The sequence below is a fragment of the Salvelinus namaycush genome, chromosome 5 (genome assembly GCF_016432855.1).
Source record: "Salvelinus namaycush isolate Seneca chromosome 5, SaNama_1.0, whole genome shotgun sequence".
NCBI lineage: Eukaryota > Metazoa > Chordata > Actinopteri > Salmoniformes > Salmonidae > Salvelinus > Salvelinus namaycush.
Window position 1 is genome coordinate 40,148,416 of NC_052311.1, and position 16,190 is coordinate 40,164,605.

At 44.0% G+C, this 16,190-nt stretch overlaps 1 protein-coding gene across 1 annotated transcript in view; it reads right to left on the minus strand.

Moving 5' to 3' along the window:
- LOC120047111 (clathrin coat assembly protein AP180-like) overlaps nt 1-16,190 on the minus strand; it is a 68,848-nt gene that overhangs the window by 32,140 nt on the left and 20,518 nt on the right. Inside the window, exon 2 of the mRNA XM_038992650.1 lies at nt 1,539-1,681. Coding sequence (XP_038848578.1) covers nt 1,539-1,681 — 143 coding nt within the window. The remainder of the gene's footprint in view (nt 1-1,538; nt 1,682-16,190) is intronic.

Genomic DNA, 16,190 nt, shown 5'->3' on the forward strand with positions numbered 1-16,190 from the left:
AAACATACACGCACATACACAGATGCACGCACATACATCCACACACACACTGTGATGAGATTAATAATGGTGGGGGGAAGGGCATATGAATGAAAATACCTCTTCAAAAAGCCAGTTACCCTGTGTCACCAATGGCAACAGAAGTGCACATGTCCTCTTCCCCATTGATTTCTGATCCACAGACACTGAGTTTAATTTCATTATCACAGTGTGTTCGTTCGACATGACACAGCTCTTTGTGATCTTCCTGCATCTGCCTCCTCTCTCTCTCTCTCTCTCTCTCTCTCTCTCTCTCTCTCTCTCTCTCTCTCTCTCTCTCTCTCTCTCTCTCTCTCTCTCTCTCTCTCTCTCTCTCTCTCTCTCTCTCTCTCTCTCTCTCTCTCTCTCTCTCTCTCTCTCTCTCTCTTCTCTCTCTCTCTCTCTCTCTCTCTCTCTCTCTCTCTCTCTCTCTCTCTCTCTCTCTCTCTCTCTCTCTCTCTCTCTCTCTCTCTCTCTCTCTCTCTCTCTCTCTCTCTCTCTCTCTCTCTCTCTCTCTCTCTCTCTCCTCCATCCATAACCTCAGTGTGGCCATAGACAGACTAGACAGGCTAAACAGACAGTAAACAGAACATCTGCTTATTTGACTGTGTTACCCCTGGTTGACCCCAGTGACATAACAATGGAGGTCAGGATGAAGGATGGAATTACTGAATATCTAAATGGCTGACTGAACACCTGCTCTTTCCATGACATAGACTGACCAGGTGAATCCAGGTGAAAGCTATGATCCCTTATTGATGTCACCTGTTAAATCCACTTCAATTAGAGATTTTTGAGATCTGCAAATACATTTTTTCAGCAAGATAATTAATGCCCAATGCCACAAGGCTAGGAGTATCCAGGAATTGTTCCACGGCCATGACAGTGAATTCAGCTTACTGCATTGGCCTGCCCCGTCACCAGATCTCATTCCAATTGAGCATCTGTGGGATGAGATGGAATGAGCTATTTGGACTAGAGATCGACTATCAGCCAACTTGACACAACTGTGAGAATCATTGGAGTCAACATGGGCCAGCATCCCTGTGGAATGCTTTAGAGACCTTGTAAAGTCCATGCCCCCAATGAATTGAGGCTGTTCTGAGGGCAAAATGGGAGCAACTCAATATTAGGAAGGTGTTCCTAATGTTTTGTACACTCAGTGTATTCAGACAAACAGGCTTATCATCTAACCTTAAATCCGCCAGTGCAGAGGTAGCCAACCCTCCCCCTGGAAAGCTACTGGGTATGCAGGTTTGTGCTCCAGCCCTTCTTTAACACACCCGATTCAGCTAATCAAGGTCTTGATGAGTAGCTGATTACTAGAATATGACATGTTAAAGCAGGGTAAGAGCTAAAGCCTACACACCCAGTAGCTCTCCAGGAGGAGGGTTGGCCAACTAAAAACTCAGCATGTCCAATATAACCAACGTATATAAAAATGAGCCAATCACATCCCAGCCCTTTTAAATACAGGCCCTCCCATAGGAACAGTAGTGGTGGTGCTGGCTTTCACTCACCTCATTGCCAGCGACCATCATGTGATGCGTAGTGATCAGGGCCTTGAACACCACCACCCAGCTGGCATTGGTGGCCCTCTCAAACAACGTGTCCGCCATCTGTGGGATGTTCACATTAGACTCCTTGGTGGCCTCAATCAGGTCTGAGGGAGAATAATGAAGAGAAATATAGTGCTTAATTACATTTTCCCATACATGTAATGTACAATCCCCATACATAATCAGGCTTGGTCAATTTGTACCTCGATCAGGTCTGAGCGAACAGCAACGATGAGAGGTTACACACTACAAACAGGTTACAAAGGGTACAAATAGGTTACAAACTCTCCAAGTGCTTTACATTGAGTGTAATCTAAGTCATTTTGACAATGTATTTCCCCCCGGCTGTATTGCTTTAACCCAGATCTTCTGCTTCCTGGAAATAGTTCCATTGGGTCCTGAACTGACAGACAGACAGAGCATCCTTTTGTCAATAGTTTCCTTTAATCACCCGGTCACACTGACACGGGTACAGAGTGAGGAGAAGAGAGAGGAAATTCCCTGCAATTGTGAGAGAAAGGCATCACTCGGGGCAGAGCTAGAGAGACAGAGAGCCAGAGAGAGTGGTGGTGCCATCTGAGCAGACAGACAGGGTGGGAAATTTCAAGCTGTTCTACCTCCCCCTCACCAACACAAATCAGCCAACATGTGCTCAGAGAAAATCTATTTACTGTGGCGGGATAGTAAGGATTCCTCAGTCGCGCTTGGTAGTTTTCGGGTTACATTCCTCATGTAAATGACTGATATAAATACCTGATATATGAGATATTGCAGGTGAGTTTGCGGCTCAGAAAGAGGGAGGAACTCGCTCTGAGAACAGAAAACAGGTCATAGCTATCAAGTCCTGCATGGGAGAAGAAGTGAGGCACACGCAGTACAATATATCTCTGTCACTCTGCCAACAGACAGAGAAGGCTGAGAGATTGGTACTGAATTTCCCCTTTCTGACTTTACACACCCGAAATTACCAATACAGCCCGTCCACGTCCAAAACACTTTGTCATTTTGATTTGTTGTAATAAGATCTTCCTGCACTCAATAAAGATTTAGAAGCAAAATTGAGATGGACAGGAATGTTGGATATATTTATATAGTACACAATGAGGCAGCGAGATGGAGGGACGGAGGGAGTGATAGAGAAATGAATAAAGAGGAGAGGGATGCTCTGATGGTCAGGGTTCTGTCACAGACATGTTACAATGATGTCTCCCATCAGCCTTTTAGCATCATGGTATCATCATGAATGGCAGATTGGTGTGGACGTCCCCTCCAGTGAGGTAGGGTGCCTCTTGCGTGTGTATACCAACATACGTTAACCCACACACATACGTATACGTAGGTATGACGCATACTCGCGCACGCAGACACACACAAGCGCGTGCACCTACACACACACAACCACACACACAACCACACACACACACACACACAGAGTGAGAAAGATCATCCCTGAGGGATTGACGAGTCAGCAGCCTGTACTCCACCTCCTCCGTTTCTCTCTCTTTATATCCCTCTCTCCCTCACTCTTTCCTTCTCCCTCAAAATACACACACTGAGCCGTACACAAACAGACATAGAAGACACATGGACAAACACACAATGACCAAGTTAAAACACAGATTCAGATCATCTATACACCAACAAACAGACACATACACACAAACAGAAACCCATGGATACCTCTGGGCCAAAGGCTACGCATAACGTCTGGGGCAATTCTAGGGGCTAACCAATGGTGACTTCACCTCGACTCCTCACAGAGACCCAAACCAAGCCAGTGACCGATTGTGGTTCAAAGCTGAGTCACCCGGGTGCCTTAAATCTGTGTTACCCCGCTGAGCAAGAGCCTTGGAATTCACCAAACCACCATATATTAAGACTCACAACCGTGCAGGTTGGATAGGATAAAGTTGAATGACAAACAGAGAGGGTCCCCCAGGCATCATTACACTGATAATAAATCCAGCACCGTTAATTACCCGACCTTGCTCTAATCATTGTCGCTAATCCCATTGCCTTGTTAGACCAATCCTGCTGCTTCCTCTGGATTATCTGGGCACAGGAAGTAACAAGTGCTGATCCCAGAGCAACATATCAGAGCACAACAAGTCCAGAGATAGACTATGATGAAGTCTGTTTTTTTTCTCACATAGACATCGACTATGGTCAGCAGGATCCACATAACGGCCAGAGCGGCCGCAATAATACATTCCCAGAGACGCATAGATATGAGAGGAGAGAGAGAGAGAGGAAGGTAGAGAGAGATCATTTAAATGACATTTAGAGAGAGAACGGAGAGAGAGAAACAAAAGAGAGGGAGCAGAGAGAGAAAGCAGAGAGATAGAGAGCGAATGGAGAGAGCAGATGGAGAGAGAGAGAAAAAGGAGGAAGAGAGCATAGAGAGAGAGAAAGGGTGGGTTAGAGATGAGGAGAAATGTGACTCAGGGCAGAGCTATTCTGATTGAGATGCTGAGCAGCAGGAACCTCAGCACGGCAAACAGCAGCCCTGACTCACTGTCTCAGCACAGCTCTCCCTCCCCCTCTCTCCATTATTCATACTGAGAGAGATGAGAAAGCGAGAGATATAGAGAGGGAGAGAGAGAGAGAGAGAGAGAGAGAGAGAGAGAGAGAGAGAGAGAGAGTGTGTGTGTGAGTATGTGTGTATGTAATTATGCACACAGCAATTTCACAAATATCCTCTACTCACAAAGTCCCATACGTGTAGCATAGACCCACAAGGGATGTACAGTAGCTACTCACACTACGCAAATACAAACACATGAGTGTGCACACACAGTCATGCATTCACTTAGACAACGTTGTCATAGCAGCAGTAACACTGCCCTAGTTATTAGGGACTACTTCCATGTAGTGTACCTGCATGAGACAGACAGGGTGAATCACCGCCTTGTGACACTACTGGAGCCAACACAGGAAGGAGGAGGGATTATAAAGATTCCTGTCATGGATCAAGTAGAATTGCCTCGTTGAAAAAGCCTAGTCATATTGGAATAAGGAGGAACAGTCAATTGTGACACGGGTGTTAGTGAAAACTTGAATCGTGTATTTTCTTGAAATCCTACTAATGCCACATTACGGGACCATTTCATTGCCTAACATTTAAAACATAATATATTCACTGGGTGGGCACTGAGCTCTTGAGATAACATCATAAAAAGCCATAAATGAGATTATTAGCCTTGGAAGAAGCAACCAGAGCAGTACGTTATCAGTAGGGAGCCATAGAGGAAGAGCAGTGGCGGCAGTAATTGCCAGTTAGGAAAGTGGTGGCAGTAATAGCAGCAGCCTTGGCAGTGATTACTGTAATAGTCACATCCCCATCTCCCCACTGCACCAGACACTACTCAATGGCACCATCATTCTGCAGCAGAGAGACAACACATACTCAGATACACACATTTAGTTCAGTTAGTATGTACCTCACACACACACACACACACACAAATATACACGCTCACACACAGATATACACACACGCACGCACACACACATTATCACACACACAGACATGTGTAACTAACTGACGTTGCAGAAAGGCAACGTTAGCCCACTGAGCTAAGACGTATGTGTTTTCAGGATTTAGCCAAGATTATTCATTCACACAAGCGTAGGGAAATGCATCTCTCCTACTAAACGTACACAAACACAGTACACATACTACACACAGCCCTTCTGCCATACTCATAAAGCCGCACCACCTGAGGCGTCATCGTGCAGCAGAGCGAGCTGAAGAGGAACATCACGGGTCTGACATAATCTCATCCTCGTGCTGTATGTGAACAAAGGCAGGAGGGGGGAGGAGGAGGCAGAGAAACCTGTAACGTCAAAGATACTACTACTCTACCTCAAATGCATCCATCATCCATCATCCATCATCCATCATCCATCATCCATCCTCCATCATCCATCATCCATCCTCCATCCTCCATCATCCATCCTCCATCATCCATCATCCATCGCTTACACCAGGGCTCAGTATGTCAGTCGAATAGCCACAATGTTGACTGGAGAATTGCAATCACACACGCACTCTGCTGTTATTATGCATGACAAGACAGAGAACATCCACCCCCACACTGACAGCATCATCATCACACTGCCATACTGCCGCTCACACTGTGCTTTCATCACTTCATCTTTGAAGCGAGTGTAGTGTTACAATGTGACTGGAACTTACATTGGAGGCTGCTTACTCTAAGCACGGGTTCAGACAAAGGCTAAACACAGACATGGCTCCTGCTACTCATCCTATGAGCTCTCATTGACACAGCTTTTACTGTAGAGCCATGTACAGTACGTATGTACGTGTGTGTGTGTGTGTGTGTGTGTGTGTGTGTGTGTGTGTGTGTGTGTGTGTGTGTGTGTGTGTGTGTGTGTGTGTGTGTGTGTGTGTGTTCTATTGACCGATATCGTGTCGGGTCACTGCCAGTGAAAACGATACCACAACACCCTGCCATATGTCCTTTTGCCAAACTCTGAATCGAACAGGCCCATTTCATTCATCAATAGCTGAAAGTGATACTGGTGCCACAGGACACAAAAGGGACACACAAAGTCACACACATAAGCACATGCACACACACACACACACACACACACCCACACACACACACACACACACACACACACACACACACACACACACACACACACACACACACACACACACACACACATAAGCATACATGCATGTGCACACTAACTCACACAGGAAATGTATTGAGTCTTTTTATATAAACGGGTTTAGAGTACAAATGGGGATGAGCCAAGACTGTTTCCTTGGCAACTAGAAATCTCTCATAAGGTTGCAGTAAAATACCTTTGCAGAACACGTTACAGGTATATTTTCACTGCAACAGTTATAGACATAACATAGTAGTGCCAGACTACACAGAATCACACGTTTACCTGATATTTCATGTCCCAATTTACCCCATTTCACATACAGTGCATGACAAAGTGTAGCACCAAGTGTATAACACACAATCGATTGGACAATACAAATGGATTAGAAAATAAGGATTTCAATATATGCCGTGCCCTCTCTCCAGTATGTCCATATTGACTGGTGTCAGATACACCAGCAAATCAAACCATTAAACCAAACCATGTAAAAGGTCCTGTTTCTGTGAGTGCTCGAGTATCTGTTGGAGGCATGCACCGTAAGATCATGTTTCACTGCACATGAATGGACCATGAAAGGCCCATGTTATTTATAGACCTCTTCCCCGAGCAGAACAGGTAAAATTACCCAGAAACCCCACTGGCCAGCTGATTGCATGGCATATCAGCCAAGAGAGAACCAGCAAAATCCAGAGCAGACAGCGAGAGGAGAGGGACATTGGGGAAAGAGAGACACATCTGAGGAATAGAGAGCACTCTGGAAGTGCTGGAATTTTAATCCCTTGTGTGTACCACTGTGAATCATGTATCTCATTCTCAATTTCCCTTCTTTCGCTCCCTGTACATCCTACTATCCGACACTTACCCTACCCTCACTCCCTGAGCACCATAGTGACCATACATTCAGCCTACCACCTCTCCCTAAGCACCCTACATTCATCCTACCCCCATTCCTTTAGCATTCTACACTCGGCCACCCTCTTCCTTAGCACCCTACACTCAGCCTACTCTCTCTACCTAAGCATCCGACACTCTGTCTACTCCCACTTCCTACATGCTCCTACTATCCCTTCACTCCCGATGGGTCTAAATCAGTTCTGTCTCTTCCTCCCTTCTCCATCCCCATGGGGCTGCCCTGTCCCGGGTTCCCTCCTGGGTGCTTGTAGCAGTGCCCCTGGGAGCAAAGCGGTGAGGCTGCAGGGTGAATAAACAGGAAACACAAGCGTCCCTGCATTATTGAAGTCCTGCTTGTGTAGAGACAGACAGTGAGACACAGCCCACCCATCAATGCTGTGTGCAGGTTAGGAAAGGGATGCCCACCTGGATGTTGGCTAGGAGCTGTGCCCTCATACAGGAGTGAAAAGTGTAAAGTATTTAGCTTAGCGGGCTAACACAGTTCTTTAGCAGGCTAACACAGTCTTTAGCTCAGCAGGCTGAACCAGTCGTTAGCTCAGCTCACTGGCCTAACAATTTTAGCGGAGCAAGCTAACACAGTCTTTAGCTCAGCGGGCAAACACATTATTTAGCTCAGCAGACTAATACAGTTTTTAGCTCAGCAGGCTAATACAGTTTTTAGCTCAGCAAGCTAACACAGTCTTGTGGCATGGAGACATCCTGGGTTTGAGTGCTGATCAGTCACAGAAGCAGCAAAACAACTATTCGTCATAGGCCTACTGGTCTATATGTGTGGTAGAGCAGTAGATCATGTTTCAATGGGATTTCAGAATGACTGGGAATACGTACAGGGGCTTGCGAAAGTATTCACCCCCGTTGGCATTTTTCCTATTTTGTTGCCTTACATCCTGGAATATTTTTTTTTCTTTGGGGGGGGGGGGGGGGGTTGTATCATTTGATTTACACAACATGCCTACCACTTTGAAGATGGTAAATATATTTTTTTGTGAAACAAACAAGAAAAATTTGAGCGTGCATAACTATTCACCCCCCCTAACTCAATACTTTGTCGAGCCACCTTTTGCAGCAATTACAGCTGCAAGTCTCTTGGGGTATGTCTCTATAAGCTTGGCATATCTAGCCACTGGGATTTTTGCCCATTCTTCAAGGCAAAACTGCTCCAGCTCCTTCAAGTTGGATGTGTTCCGCTGATGTACAGCAATCTTTAAGTAATACCACAGGTTCTTAATTGGATTGAGGTCTGGGCTTTGACTAGGCCATTCCAAGATATTTAAATGTTTCCCCTTAAACCACTCAAGTGTTGCTTTAGCAGTATAATTAGGGTCATTGTTCTGCTGGAAGGTGAATCTCCGTCCCAGTCTCAAATCTCTGGAAGACTGAAACAGGTTTCCCTCAAGAATTTCCCAGTATTTAGCGCCATTGATCATTCCTTCAATTCTGACCAGTTTCCCAGTCCCTGCCGATGATAAACATCCCCACAGCATGATGCTGCCACCACCATGTTTCATGTTTCACTGTGGGGATTGTGTTCTTGGGGTGATGAGAGGTATTGGGTTTGCGCCAGACATAGCGTTTTCCTTGATGGCCAAAAAGCTCCATTTTAGTCTCATCTGACCAGAGTACCTTCTTCCATATGTTTTGGGAGTCTCCCAAAACATTTGCAGCTCCTTCAGGGTTATCTTTGGTCTCTTTGTTGCCTCTCTGATTAATGCTCTCCTTGCCTAGTCCATGAGTTTTTGTGGGCGGCCCTCTCTTGGCAGGTTTGTTGTGGTATTCATATTCTTTCAATGTTTTTATAATGGATTTAATGGTGCTCCGTGGGATGTTCAAAGTTCCAGATAATTTTTTATAACCCAACCCTGATATGTACTTCTCCACAACTTTGTCCCTGACCTGTTTGGAGAGCTCCTTGGTCTTCATGGTGCCACTTGCTTGGTGGTGCCCCTTGCTTTGTGGTGTTGCAGAGTCTGGGGCCTTTCAGAACAGGTGTATTTATACTGAGATCATGTGACACTTAGACTGCAAACAGGTGGACTTTATTTAACTAATTGTGTGACTTCTGAAGGTAATTGTTTGCACCAGATCTTATTTAGGGGCTTCATAGCAAAGGGGGTGAATACATAAGGACGCACCACTTTTCTGTTTTTATTTTGGGGAATTTTTTGTAACTATTTTTTATTTTTATTTCACTTCACCAATTTGGACTATTTTGTGTATGTCCATTACATGAAATCCAAATAAAAATCCATTTAAATTACAGGTTGTAATGCAACAAAATAGGAAAAATGCCAAGGGGGATGAATAGTTTTGCAAGGCACTGAATATGTGACTAGTCTGAGCATAAACTAACCACAGAGCTCCTGGAGCATCGCTATGAGCTACACCCCAGACATAACCGAAAGGTTGCTGGATCGAATCCCCGAAATGACAAGGTAAAAATCTGTCGTTCTGAGCATAAGGCAGTTCCCCGGGCGCCGATGACATGGATGTCGATTAAGGAAGCCCTCCCGCACCTCTCTGATTCAGAGGGGTTGGGTTAAATGCAGAAGACATATTTTAGTTGAATGCATTCAGTTGTACAACTGACTAGGTATCCCCTTTTCCCTTCAATAAGAGGACTTAATATCCATAAAACCAGGTCAATAGTATGACCAGTGTTAGTATTTTTTATTTAACTAGGCAAGTCAGTTAGGAACAAATTCTTATTTACAATGATGGCCTACCCGGCCAACCCTAACGACAATGGGCCAATTGTACATTTCCCTATGGGACTCCCGATCATGACCTGTTGTGATACAGCCTGGAATCGAACCAGGGTCTGTAGCGACACCTCTAGCACTGAGGTACAGTGCCTTAGACCGTAGATCTCAATTGTATATTCCTCTTTCTCTCGCTATCCCTCTTCTATCCCCTTTTTACTGCAGCACACTAATTTCACTGTTCTCTACTGGGAGAGAATGAATAGGGGTGGGGTAAGAATGGGGGGGGGAGCGCCTAACAAAGCAGCAAGGAGAAGATGGAGAAAAATGGAAAGAGCACAAGGAAGTTGGGGGGCGTAGCTGCACCACTTAGCCCTACCACTCCCTCTTATTTCTTCTCACTATACTAACACTCTATACATCTCACAAAGTGAGCTTGCTCAATCTAGTCTCTCGTTGCTCCACCTTGTCTCTTTTTAACTCTCCCTCTGCCGCTACAGATGCATGTTTTCTCTCATTCTATTCTGAAGGAGATCTTCACTCTCCATGAATGAGTTGATAGGACTTCAAATACAGGAGCAACGTACTACATAAATACAGCTCCTTACACATACAGTGGCAAGAACAAGTATGTGAACCATTTGGAATTACCTGGATTTCTGCATAAATTGGTTATACAATTTCATCTGATCTTCATCTAAGTCACAACAATAGACAAACACAGTGTGCTTAAATTAATTTCACACAAAATATTGTATTTTTCTTGTCTATATGGAATACATCATTTAAACATTCGCAGTGTAGGTTGGGGAAAGTATGTGAACCCTTAGGCTAATGACTTCTCCAAAAGCTCATTGGAGTCAGGAGTCAGCTAACCTGGAGTCCAATCAATGAGATGAGATTGGATATGTTGGTTAGAACTGCCCTGCCCTATAAAAAATACAGACAAAATTTGAGTTTGCGATTTACAAGAAGCATTGTCTGATGTGAACCATGCCTCGAACAAAAGAGATCTCAGAAGACCTAAGATTAAGAATTGTTGACTTGCATAAAGCTGGAAAGGGTTACAAAAGTATCTCTAAAAGCCTTGATGTTCATCAGTCCATGGTAAGACAAATTGTCTATCAATGGAGAAAGTTCAGCACTGATGCTACTCTCCCTAGGAGTGGCCGTCCTGCAAAGATGACTGCAAGAGCACAACGCAGAATGCCCATTGAGGTTAAAAAGAATCCTAGAGTGTCAGCTAAAGACTTACAGAAATCTCTGGCACATAATAACATCTCTGTTGACAAGTCTACGATACGTAAAACACTGAAACAAAAATGGTGTTCATGGGAGGACACCGCGGAAGAAGCCACTGCTGTCCAAAAAAAAACATTGCTGCACGTCTGAAGTTCGCAAAAGAGCACCTGGATGTTCCACAGCGCTACTGGCAAAATATTCTGTGGACAGATTCAACTACAGTTGAGTTGTTTGGAAGGAACACACAACACCATGTGTGGAGAAAAAGAGGCACAGCACACCACCATCAAAACCTCATCCCAACTGTAAAGTATGGTGGAGGGAACATCATGTTTTGGTGCTGCTTTGCTGCATGCTATCATCGACGTAAATAATGAATTCCCAAGTTTATCAAGACATTTTGCAGGAGAATGTAAGGCTATCTATTGAAGCTCAACAGAAGTTGGGTAATGCAACAGGACAACGACCTAAAACACAGAAGTAAATCAACAACAGAATGGCTTCAACAGAAGAACATCCGCCTTCTGGAGTGGCCCAGTCAGAGTCCTGACCTCAACCGATTGAGATGCTGTGGCATGACCTCAAGAGAGTGGTTCACACCAGACATCCCAAGAATATTGCTGAACTGAAACAGTTTTGTAAAGAGGAATGGTCCAAAATGTATCCTGACCGTTGTGCAGGTCTGATCCGCAACTACAGAAAATGTTTGGTTGAGGTTATTGCTGCCAAAGGAGGGTCAACCAGTTATTAAATCGAAGGGTTCACATACTTTCTCCACCCTGCACTGTGAATGTTTAAATGGTGTGTTCAATAAAGACATGAAAAGGTATATATTTGTTTGTGTGTTATTAGTTAAGCAGACTGTGTTTGTCTATTGTTGGAACTTAGATGAAGATCAAATCACATTTTATGACCAATTTATGCAGAAATCCAGGTAATTCCAACTGCCACTGTAACTACAGTCAGGGGAGGTTTTCTTGGTTGGATCACATGGTCAGGAAAAACTCAGGGCCCTACACAGGACCTAGATTGTACTGAATAAGGGACAGGGAGGACCTGATCCCGCCCCCTGAACACATTGTTCATTCGGTATGTGACCCGTTTCAAGAAGATAGGCGTATGTCGCAGGTCATTATTTCACAGGAGAGATATTTGAGGATAAAACATTTTTATCAATATGGAACATTGCCTTAATATCAAACTTGTATGCCATCTGTAAATACAAATAAAATTGTTAAATAACGAGCCTAGTTGGTTTAGACACGGAAGAATACAGGAACTTTTCCAGCTAGACATTATTGGCTGAGAAAATGGATGGGCTGGACATGCCGAGAGTTCGGATTGGTCTGCCATGTAGCATGCTTCTGTCTATAACATGAGCTGCTCAGGATGTGTAGATAACACTTTTTTACCAAGGCTTTATTTGAAAGATATCATGAAGAACTGCTACTGCTTTCAACATAGCTGCCCTGAATTGAACAGCTGCTATCGACAAAGATCAGTGGGAAAAAGGTATGATGGACTACTTTCTGGAGGATGATCGTGCCATGCTAACTCTCTCTGACTCTGAAAATGAATCAGATGATGAGAAAATCCCTGATTTAGGTAAAAACATTTTAATTGAACCAAACATTGTAGAGTCTTCTGATGACAGTGATGGGGAAGAAACGTTGATCAACAATGTTGTTGTCATGGAAGAAGTCGAGCGCGTTTTGAAATCCGTGGAATGCCCGGTGGAAGTAGAGGGATGATTGCAAATGCGTAGGGAGTCGAACAGATAACACAGAAGGTTGTTGTATAAAACAGGTCTCTGGATAACATCTTCAAACTAAGGGCAACCATGGCAAAGAGGGGGAAGCACGAGTCTAGCTTCAATTTCAGATATTATCATTTTCATTGTGAGTTAAAGTGTACTGTTAGCTAGTTAGCTAGCTATCGTTATGTGTATGATCTGTGTAGTAATATTAATCGTATCTCAGAAAGCCAATTGCATTGCTAGTTATGGCCTAATTGGTTAGGTAGTTGGTTAGCTTAAGCTACCTGCAGATTAATGCATGGTGCATAAGTTTTAAACGTCATTCCCGGTCACAACTTATGGACTTGTTTACGTGCTGCTGTGCGGCTTGTTGCTAACCAATAACCTGTGCCACCAATAAGTACAGATAGTAGTATAAATCTCCCCCGCACAGTCCCCGCAGCCGGACAATTTTCTCATGGCTTCTGGAAGGAAATGCTGTAGGAATGCTCAACCGGTGTTGCTCATTCAGCCGACAGAAACTTTCAACCGGTTTTCCCCATTAAGCAACGAGTCGGAGTCAGAGGCCGAGCCTTTTCTGGTCTCTCCTCCACCTCTTACTGAGACGCCGAAGCCTCCCACCATTAGCTCTGACAAATTGAAAACCCTAGTCATTGGCGACTCCATTACCCAAAGTATTAGACTTAAAAAGCGATCATACACTGTTTACCAGGGGGAATGGCTACGGGCATGGCTACGCATCCCGCAAAGGTGGAGGTGTTGCTAACATTTACAATAGCAAATTTCCATTTTAAAAAACGACTGTATTTTCGTCGTTTGAGCTTCTAGTCATGAAATCTATGTAGCTTACTCAATCACTTTTATAGCTACTGTTTACTGGCCTCCTGGGCCGTATACAGCGTTCCTCACTGAGTTCCCTGAATTCCTATCAGACCTTGTAGTCATGCCAGATAATATAAAACATTTTGCTGACTTTAATATTCACATGGAAAAGTCCACATACCTACTCCAAAAGGCTTTCGGAGCCATCATCGACTCGACAAAAGTGGGTTTTGTCCAACATGTCTACGGACCTACTCACTGCCACAGTCATACTCTGGATCTAGTTTTGTCCCATGGAATAAATATTGTGGATCTTAATGTTTTTCCTCATAATCCTGGACTATCAAAACACCATTTTATTACATTTGCAATCAAAAAACAAATAATCTGCTCAGACCCCAACCAAGGATCATCAAAAGCTGTGCTATAAATTCTCGGACACCCCAAATATTCCTAGATACCCTTCCAGACTCCCTCCAAGCTACCCAAGAACGTCAGAGTACAAAAATCGGTTAACCACCTAACTAAGGAACTAAATTTAACCTTGCGTAATACCCTAGATGCAGTCTCACCCCTAAAAACAAAAAACATTTGACATAAGAAACTAGCTCCCTGGAATACAGAAAATACCCGAGCCCTGGAACGGAAATTGGAACGGAAATGGTGCTACACCAAACTGGAAGTCTTCCGATTCGTTTGGAAAGACAGTACCATGCAGTATCGAAGAGCCCTGACTGCTGCTCGATCATCCTATTTTTCCAACTAAATTGAGGAGAATAGAACAACGGATTTCTCCAAAGCTCAGTTGTCTTGACTCTCCACAACGCTGCCAGGACCTAGGATCAAGGGAGACTCTGAAGTTTTTTAATATTATATCTCTTGACACATTAATGAAAATAGTCATGGCCTCTAAACCTTCAAGCTGCATACTGGACCTATTCCAACTAAACTACTGAAAGAGCTGCTTCCTGTGCTTGGCCCTCCTATCCACCAGATGGATGTGTTCCAAACAAAAGTGGCAGTAATAAAGCATCTCTTGAAAAAGCCAAACCTTGACCCATAAAATATTTAAAAAACTATCGGCCTATATCGAATCTCCCATTCCTCTCAAAAATGTTACAAAAAGCTGTTGCGCGGCAACTCACTGCCTTCCTGAAGACAAACAATGTATACAAAACGCTTCAGTCTGGTTTAAGACCCCATCATAGCACTGAGACTGCACTTGTGAAGGTGGTAAATTACCTTTTAATGGCGTCAGATCAAGGCTCTGCATCTGTCCTCGTGCTCATAGACCTTAGTGCTGCTTTTGATACCATCGATCACCACATTCTTTTGGAGAGATTGGAAACCCAAATTGGTCTACATGGACAAGTTCTGGCCTGGTTTAGATCTTATCCTACGGAAAGATAGTAGTTTGTCTCTGTGAATGGTTTGTCCTCTGACAAATCAACTGTAAATGTCGGTGTTCCTCAAGGTTCAGTTTTAGGACCACTATAGTTTTTACTGTATATTTTACCTCTTGGTGATGTCATTCGGAAACATAATGTTACACAGCTGTACATTTCGATGAAACATGGTGAAGCCCCAAAATTGCCCTCCCTGGAAGCCTGTGTTTCAGACATAAGGAAGTGGATGGAGGCAAATGTTTTACTTTTAAACTTTGACAAAACAGAGATGCTAGTTCTAGGTCCCAGAAACAAAGAGATCTGCTGTTGGATCTGACAATTCATCTTGATGGTTGTGCAATTGTCTAAAATAAAACTGTGAAGGACCTCACCATAAGACTGTTTCAAGGACAGCTTTATTCCATCTACGTAACATTGCAAAAATCTGAAAATGTCTGTCCAAATATTATGCAGAAAAATGTATTCATGCTTTTGTCACTTCTAGATTAGACTACTGCAAAGCTCTACTTTCCGGCTACCCGGATAAAGCACTAAATAAACCTCAGACAGTGCTAAACACGGCTGCTAGAATCTCGACTAGAACCAAACAATTTGATCATTTTATTCCAGTGCTAGCCTCTCTACACTGGTTTCCTGTTAAGGCTAGGGTTGATTTCAAGGTTTTACTGCTAACCTACAAAGCATTACATGGGCTTGCTCCTACCTATCTTTCTGATTTGGTCCTGCCGTACATACCTACACGTACGCTATGGTCACAAGACGCAGGCCTTTTAATTGTCCCTAGAATTTCTAAGCAAACAGCTGGAGGCAGGGCTTTCTCCTATGGAGCTCCATTTTTATGGAATGGTCTGCCTATCCATGTGAGAGACACAGACTCTGTCTCAACCTTTAAGTCTTTATTGAAGACTCATCTCTTCAGTAGGTCCTATGATTGAGTGTAGTCTGGCCCAGGGGTGTGAAGGTGAACAGAAAGGCACTGGAGCAACGAACTGCCCTTGCTGTCTCTGCCTGGCCGGTTCCCCTCTCTCCACTGGGATTCTCTTCCTCTAATCCTATTACGGGGGCTGAGTCACTGGCTTACTGGTGCTCTTCCATGCCGTCCCTAGGAGGGGTGCGTCACTGAGTGGGT